Source organism: Entelurus aequoreus, linkage group LG02 (genome assembly GCF_033978785.1).
Source record: "Entelurus aequoreus isolate RoL-2023_Sb linkage group LG02, RoL_Eaeq_v1.1, whole genome shotgun sequence".
Classification (NCBI taxonomy): Eukaryota; Metazoa; Chordata; class Actinopteri; order Syngnathiformes; family Syngnathidae; genus Entelurus; species Entelurus aequoreus.
Window position 1 is genome coordinate 76,998,281 of NC_084732.1, and position 8,900 is coordinate 77,007,180.

The 8,900-nt window shown below is 44.0% G+C and overlaps 1 protein-coding gene across 1 annotated transcript in view; it reads right to left on the minus strand.

Moving 5' to 3' along the window:
- LOC133639431 (DNA damage-binding protein 1) overlaps positions 1–7,584 on the minus strand; it is an 88,086-nt gene extending 80,502 nt beyond the window's left edge. Inside the window, exon 1 of the mRNA XM_062032724.1 lies at positions 7,400–7,584. Coding sequence (XP_061888708.1) covers positions 7,400–7,460 — 61 coding nt within the window. The 5' untranslated portion in view covers positions 7,461–7,584. The remainder of the gene's footprint in view (positions 1–7,399) is intronic.
- Positions 7,585–8,900: the final 1,316 nt, after the last annotated feature.

Consider the following 8,900-nt stretch of genomic DNA (forward strand, 5'->3'; position numbering starts at 1 on the left):
TGTCACCTTACACCTCTGTCACTTACGGTTTATATATTAGGGCTGCAACTAACGATTAATTTGATAATCGATTAATCTGTCGATTATTGCTTCGATTAATCGATTAATAGTCGGATAAAAGAGACAAACTACATTTCTATCCTTTCCAGTATTTTATTGGGGGAAAAAACAGCATACTGGCACCATACTTATTTTGATTATTGTTTCTCAGCTGTTTGTACATGTTGCAGTTTATAAATAAAGGTTTCAAAAAATAATAATAATAATTGCCTCTGCGCATGCGCATAGCATAGATCCAACGAAACGATGACTAAATTAATCGCCAACTATTTTTATAATCGATTAAATATATTAGTTGTTGCAGCCCTAATATATATATATATATTTTAATTTTTTAATTTTAATTTTTTACTATTTATATTACTATACTATTGTGTATGCACCTTAGGGGCTCTGCTCCAATTTTGGTTCTTTGAACCTATTAACTGTAATAATGACAATAAAACTCTATTCAAGTGTTTTTCAACCACTGTGCCGTGAGATACAGTCTGGTGTGCCGTGGGAGATTATGTAATTTCAACTATTTGGGGTCAAAATATTTTTTGCAAACCAGTAATTATAGTCTGCAAATAATTTGCCGTTGTTGAGTGTCGGTGCTGTTTAGAGCTCGGCAGAGTAACCGTGTAATACTCTTCCATATCAGTAGGTGGCAACCGGTAGCTAATTGCTTTGTAGACGTCGGGAACACGTCTTGTGAGACGACGAGGGTTTGTCGTCGTATCTAATGCTTAAACCAAAAATAAACAAAAGGTGAGTGCCCCTAAGAAAAGGCCTTGAAGCTTAGGGAAGGCTATGCAGAACGAAACTAAAACCTAACTGGCTACAAAGTAAACAAAAACAGAATGCTGGACGACAGCAAAGACATACTGTGGAGCAAAGAGGGCGTCCACAAAACAAATCCCAACATGACATGACAATCACCAATGTCCCCACAAAGAAGAATAGCAACAACTTAAATATTCTTGATTGCTAAAACAAAGCAGATGCGGGGAATAGCGTTTAAGGAAGACATGAAACTGCTACAGGAAAACACCAACAAAACAGGAAAAGCCACCAAAATAGGAGCGCAAGACAAGAACTAAAACACTACACAGGAAAACAGCAAAAAACTCAAAATAAGTCATGGCGTGATGTGACAGGTCATGACAGTACACCTACTTTGAGACAAGAGCTATATTGATGCATGGTTGGTTATGGTTTAAAGTCGTATCCAACAATAGCGACAACGACTTTTTACTGTCAACCGAGTTTAGTTTTTTAATGATTTCTGCTGGTGGTGTGTCTTTGGATTTTTTCAATGAAAAAAATGTGCCTTGGCTCAAAAAAGGTTGAATAACACTGCTCTATTCTTTTCTATTTATCATATACTGTATGTATAATATGTAAATATTACATATATGTTATATTGCTACTACGGTACATTTTTTGTCTACTTTATACCTGCATTATCCTTTCCATCCTTTGTAACTGAGCTACTGTGTGGAACAATTTCCCTTGTGGAGCATTAAAGTTTGTCTAAGTCAGTGGTTCTTAACCTGGGTTTGATGGAACCCTAGGGGTTCGGTGAGTCGGGCTCCGGGGTTCGGCAGAGGTGAAGACACACCCGACTCATCGTGTAAATACAGTGTTTCCCACACATTCATTTATTTGTGTCGGCCCGCCTCGAAAGAATTAAGGCCGCCACAAAAATTTTTTTTTTTTTTGTGTCCTGTCAAGTTTCTCAGGCAAATCATATAGTTGATGTAGACGCCCATATCGGCTGTTCAGATTTACTTTACAAAAGAGAAGTGTAGGATCAAGATTTTTGGAGCTCTTTGTTCAGTGGATCAGATGTTTGATGAAGCTTTGTGTCTATCCACCACCACTACTGTTTTCTGTTTATTTGTTACTGACTGTGGCAGGACACCTCTGCCTCTGTTTCACTTTATGTTGCTGGTAAATAATATGGTTGTAGTAGTAGGCTAAAGTTAAATTATTTAGTATGCACGAATTAGAGGGGCAGAGCTTTAAGAGACATTTTAGCTTTTATATTTTTATTAGATATATTTTTTGTAAGAACCACAATTAATAAATATATTTCAGTGAATAACTTATTGTTCAAATCTGTATATAAATATGTACATAAAGTGTTGTAACTATATTGTAAAATGGATGGATAGATGGACGTTTAAAACAAAACTGTTATTATTAATTAGTAAGTATACATTTTTTTGAGCCTTTATAGAGGAAATCATATCATTGTAGTAAATTATGCAAATTACTCGATGATGTCATGGTGACCACGCCCCCACTGCCACAGGTATCTTGGCAGTTTATGGGAAACACTGAAATAAAAAAGTCTCCCTATCGGCGTATTACGGATACGGCAACAGCAGAAGTCACACTGATTTGCAGGTGTGTAATTTGTTGTGAGTTTATGCACTGTGTTGATTTTGTTCTTTGAACAAGGTGATGTTCATGCACGGTTCATTTTGTGCACCAGTAATAAAACATGGTAACACTTTAGTACGGGGAACATATTCACCATTAATTAGTTGCTTATTAACATGCAAATTAGTAACATATTTTCTCTTAACTAGTCATTATTAAGTACTTATTAATGCCTTATTCGGCATGGCCTTATTACAAACCCCTTTTACATATGAGTTGGGAAATTGTGTTCGATGTAAATATAAACGGAAGACAATGATTTGCAAATCCTTTTCAACCCATATTCAATTGAATGCACTACAAAGACAAGATATTTTATGTTCAAACTCATAAACTTTATTATTTTTTTGCAAATAATAATTAACTTAGAATTTCATGGCTGCAACACGTGCCAAAGTAGTTGGGAAAGGGCATGTTCACCACTGTGTTACATGGCCTTTCCTTTTAACAACACTCAGTAAACGTTTGGGAACTGAGGAGACACATTTTTTAAGCTTCTCAGGTGGAATTATTTCCCATTCTTGCTTGATGTACAGCTTAAGTTGTTCAACAGTCCGGCGTCTCCATTGTGGTATTTTAGGCTTCATAATGCGCCACACATTTTCAATGGGAGACAGGTCTGGACTACAGGCAGGCCAGTCTAGTACCCGCACTCTTTTACTATGAAGCCACGTTGATGTAACACGTGGCTTGGCATTGTCTTGCTGAAATAAGCAGGGGCGTCCATAGTAACGTTGCTTGGATGGCAACATATGTTGCTCCAAAACCTGTATGTACCTTTCAGCATTAATGGCGCCTTTACGTGCCCGACCTCGTGACAACAGTTCCGAGCGGACCGATGAAGCGATGGAACTTCCGGAAGGCCAATTGGAAACTCTATCGCCTCCATACCAACAAGTCCACACGGTGTCTCCCACCACCAGACACACCCAACGTGGACGAGGCATACCAGGACTTCTGTAGGGCACTAACATCTGCGGCCAAAAAAGCCATCCCACGCGGCCGGCGTAAGAACTACAAACCATGCTGGGATGGCGAGTGCGAGACCCTCTACAGCGCCTTCCTCCGGGCTCCCTATGGCCCGGAGGCTAACAATTCAGCCACTGCCCTTCTTTCCACTCTTGGAAGGAAGAGGCACCAGCGCTGGAAAGAGGCAGTCCACTCCATCGACTTCTCGCACACTAGCCGTATCGCGTGGAGCACTTTGAACAACTTGACTGGTAGGTCTGAGCGCGCACCCCGAACATGCCCCGTTACCGCAAATGCTATTGCAGCACAGGTTGTGAAAAACGGGGCATATACCGGGATAAATCGAGATTTTTCCCGGGCGGTGCGCCAGGAAACTGCAGACCTCTGGAGGACAACAACATCTAGCGAGTGTAACATCTCCGGTGAGTTTTCACCGGAGGAGTTCACAGCTGCCCTCCAGTATACCAAACCAGGCAAGTCTGCTGGGCCTGACAACATCTGCCCAGAACTCGTGCTCCACGCTGCCCCTGCAATGAAGTCCTGGCTGAGAGTTTTCCTGTCTTCTTGCCTGCGCCAACTCCGGATCCCCAGGATTTGGAGAAGGGCCACTGTTGTCGCTATCCCCAAGCCGAACAAGCCAAAGGATGACGTAACGAGCTACAGACCAATCTCGTTGCTCTGCGTCCCCTTTAAAGTCCTCGAGCGCCTGATTCACGCCCGTGTCGAGCCCATCATAGACCCCCACCTCCCCCGGGAGCAGGCGGGTTTTCGACGTGGGAAGTCCACGGTGGATCAGGTCGCCCTCCTTACCCAGAACATCGAGGACTGCTTTGAGGCGAAAAAGAAGGCCGGTGCCGTCTTCATAGACCTGACTGCTGCCTATGACACAGTCTGGCACCGCGGCCTCACCTGCAAACTTCTCCGCCTGCTTCCAGACAGGCACATGGTCAAAATGATCATGGAGCTTGTCTGGAACCGCAGCTTTACTCTCACCACCAGTAACGGAGATAAAAGCAGGTTGCGGCGCCTGAAAAATGGCGTCCCCCAGGGATCTGTCCTGGCTCCCCTCCTGTATAACATCTATACATACGACCTGCCTGCCACAGTCTCACGGAGGTTCGCATACGCAGACGATCTCGCGCTGCTGCACTCCGACAGGGACTGGCAGGCCTTGGAGGGAACTCTAAGCCAGGACATGGAGACTTTAGTGGCTTACCTCCATAACTGGAGATTGAAGCTCAGCGAATCCAAGACGGTGACACAAGCTTTCCACCTATACAATTGGGAAGCGGATCGTGAGATCAGGTTCGAGGTGCGGAAGCCGGATGGGGCTTCCCTTACCCTATGCCGGCCTCATCCTACACCTGAAGACCCTCGCCCTGACCCTAAATACCTTGGGGTCACCCTGGACAGGTCGCTCACTTTCCGTAAACACCTCTTGGCAACACGCAAGAAACTCAACACCCGCGTCTCACTGCTGAGACGGTTGGTCGGGTCCGGTTGGGGTGCCGGGGCAAGAACTCTGCGAACAGCAGCACTTGCCCTGGTCTACTCAACTGCTGAGTACTGCGCACCTGTCTGGGCGCGCAGTGCTCACTCTAAACAACTTGATGTCCCGATCAACGAAGCCTTGCGTGTTATCACTGGATGCCTGCGCCCCACCCCTGTGGAGCTACTGCCCATCTTAGCAGGCATCCAACCCGCTGAGCTTCGTCGCCAAGGTGCTGTAGCAACTCTGGCGGGCCGGGCAAACATGGATGAGAACCACCTGCTCCATGAAAGGCTCACACTCTCTTCAGAGCCAACGCCCCGCCTCCCCTCCAGAGACCCACTGGTACCAGCCGCCCTGAAGCTCCTGCAGCAATGCAGTGACAACAACATCAGGGCGGCTCACTGGGCGAATCACAAATGGAGCACGGACCTGGAGCATACCATCTCCTCCAGACTCCGTGACTTCATACCTGACACCGGCTCAATACCAGGCCTCTCACTACCACGAGTGGCCTGGGTGAGGCTTAACCGCCTCCGAACTGGTGTCGGTCGCTTTCGCTCAAACATGTTCCAGTGGGGCTTAGCACCTAACGCGACGTGTGAGTGTGGCGCGGAGGAGCAGACTGCCGACCACGTGATCCTGCGTTGCCCGATTTATCGTGCTCCTAATGGTTTGCGTGGCCTGGCGGACCTGGATGACTGCTCGGTGACCTGGCTCACTTCTGTGTGTCCTGACATATGAACGGGAGGGCCCCCCGGGCCTGGGGTGGTAAAAGGCATAGACCCTCGGCCTCAGGTCCGGGTGCCGGAAAACAGCTGCCCATACGATGAAGAAGGCGCCTTTACAGATGTGTAAGTTACCCATGTCTTGGGCATTAATACACCCCCATACCATCACAGATGATGGCTTTTCAACTTTGCGCCTATAACAATCCGGATAGTTCTTTTCCTCTTTGGTCCGGAGGACACGACGTCCACAGTTTCCAAAAACAATTTGAAATGTGGACTCGTCAGACCACAGAACACTTTTCCACTTTGTATCAGTCCATCTTAGATGAGCTCAGGCCCAGCAAAGCCGACGGCGTTTCTGGGTGTTGTTGATAAACGGTTTTCGCCTTGCATAGGAGAGTTTTAACTTGCACTTACAGATGTAGCGACCAACTGTAGTTACTGACAGTGGGTTTCTGAAGTGTTCCTGAGCCCATGTGGTCATATCCTTTACACACGGATGTCGCTTGTTGATGCAGTACAGCCTGAGGGATCGAAGGTCACGGGCTTAGCTGCTTACGTGCATTTCTCCAGATTCTCTGAACCCTTTGATGATATTACGGACCGTAGATGGTGAAATCCCCAAATTCCTTGCAATAGCTGGTTGAGAAAGGTTTTTCTTAAACTGTTCAACAATTTGCTCACGCATTTGTTCACAAAGTGGTGACCCTCGCCCCATCCTTGTTTGTGAATGACTGAGCATTTCATGGAATCTACTTTTATACCCAATCATGGCACCCACCTGTTCCCAATTTGCGTGTTCACCTGTGGGATGTTCCAAATAAGTGTTTGATGAGCATTCCTCAACTTTATCAGTATTTATTGCCACCTTTCCCAACTTCTTTGTCACGTGTTGCTGGCATCAAATTCTCAAGTTAATGATTATTTGCAAAAAAAAAAATATGTTTATCAGTTTGAACATCAAATATGTTGTCTTTGTAGCATATTCAATGGAATATGGTTTGAAAATGATTTGCAAATCATTGTATTCCGTTTATATTTACATCTAACACAATGTCCCAACTCATATGGAAACGGGGTTTGTATAACCCTAACCCTCTAACCCTAACCAATTATTCTAAATTAAGTCTTTGTTACTTAGAATATGTTACCCATACTAAAGTGTTACCAAAAACATATAACTTTGACTTGAATTTGGCAAAAAAAAAAAACATTTTATTTTTCACTAAAGAAGGGTTCGGTGAATGCGCATATGAAACTGGTGGGGTTCGGTACCCCCAACAAGGTTAAGAACCACTGGTCTAAGTCTAAAATACACACAATTTCTACACGCAGAAGATTGCTGTACAAATCTAATGTGCATGCGGTGTGACAATAATAATAATAAATTGAAACACAGCCTACTTTCAAAGAACTTTAAAAACAAAAGCTAGCTGTGACGCATTATGGCTGTGTTTAGTGCATCCTGCACGCAGATATTGCACACGATGAAATGCATCCCCCGTTCGTTTGTGCGCTACCAAAATAGACAAATAAATTGCACCTTCTGTGCGAGACTTTACAGCATTGACAAATAACCGAAAGAAGCTTAACAAAAGCAGGGCTGGCGGTTCCTGCAGGCCCGTGTGGAGCTCCGGGCTTGCAGCGCGGGAGCTCGGCTAGCATTCGCGTCGCTCTCCGTTCCCACGCAGAAATAAACAGCAGAGAAACTGTCATTTACCCGTGATGCAGGCGTTGACCGCCGTGGGCTTCTGAGCGGTGACGACGTAGTTGTATGACATTGTTTCCCTTTTTATCACGGTTGAAGATAAACACCAATATAGTGTTATATCTCGCGGACAAGTGACAAAATCATTGGAAACTACAACTACCGGAAGTAGTCAGTTAGCTGAGCCGCGGCGGGGTCCGTGAAGCATGGCAAGCTAGCAGCAGCTAAAAGCGAGCGCGCCCTCTAACGTCAGGGAGGAGTACGGCTTAATTTACAGCTAACTTTCCAAATACAAACCCCTAAACAAGTGGTTCTTAACTTTGTTGGAGGTACCGAACCCCGCCAGTATCATATGCGCATTCACCGAACCCTTCTTTAGTGAAACATAAAATGTTTTTTGTTTTTTTTCAAATTCAAAGACAAAGTAATATGTTTTTGGTAACACTTTAGTATGGGGAACATATTAGTAACAAACACTTAATTTAGAGTTATTTGGACACTAGGGGAACATATTCTAAGTAATAAAGACTTAATTTAGATTTATTTGGTGAGGGTTAGGGTCAGGGTTAGAGGGTCAGGGTTATAATAAGGCCATGCCGAATAAGGCATTAATAAGTACTTAATAATGACTAGTTAAGAGCCAATATGTTACTAATTTGCATGTTAAGCAACTAAATAATGGTGAATATGTTAGCCATACTAAAGTGTTACCATGTTTTTTTTACTGGTGCATAAAATGAACCGTGCATGAACATCACCTTGTTCAAAGAACAAAACCAACACAGTGCATAAACTCACAACAAACTACACGCCTGCAAATCAGTCAGCGGTTGCCGTATCCGTATTACGCCGATAGGGAGAAGTTTGTATTTACACGATGAGTCGGGTGTGTTTTGACCTCCGCCGAACCCCTGAGGCCCACTCACCGAACCCCTAGGGTTCGATTGAACCCAGGTTAAGAACCACTGCCCTAAACTAGTTAAAACAAAATACAATGATTTGCAAATCCTTTTCATTCTATATTCAATAAAGTACTATCTATCTATCTATTGAATGGACTGCAAAGACAAGATACTTAACGTTCGAAACTGGAAAACGTTGTTATTTTTTTTGCAAATAATAGCTCTTTTGGAATTTGATGCCTGCAACATGTTTCAAAAAAGCTGGCACAAGTGGCACAAAAAAGACTGAGAAAGTTGAGGAATGCTCATCGAACTCTTATTTGGAACATCCCACTGGTGAACAGGCTAATTGGGAACAGGTGGGTGCCATTATTGGGTATAAAAGCAGCTTCCATGAAATGCTCAGTCATTCACAAACAAGGATGGGGCGAGGGTCACCACTTTGTGAACATATGCGTGAGCAAATTGTCGAACAGTTTAAGGACAACATTTCTCAATGAGCTATTGCAAGGAATTTAGGGATTTCACATCTACGGTCTGTAATATCATCAAAAGATTCAGAGAATCTGGAGAAATCACTGCACGTAAGCGATGATATTACGGACCTTCGA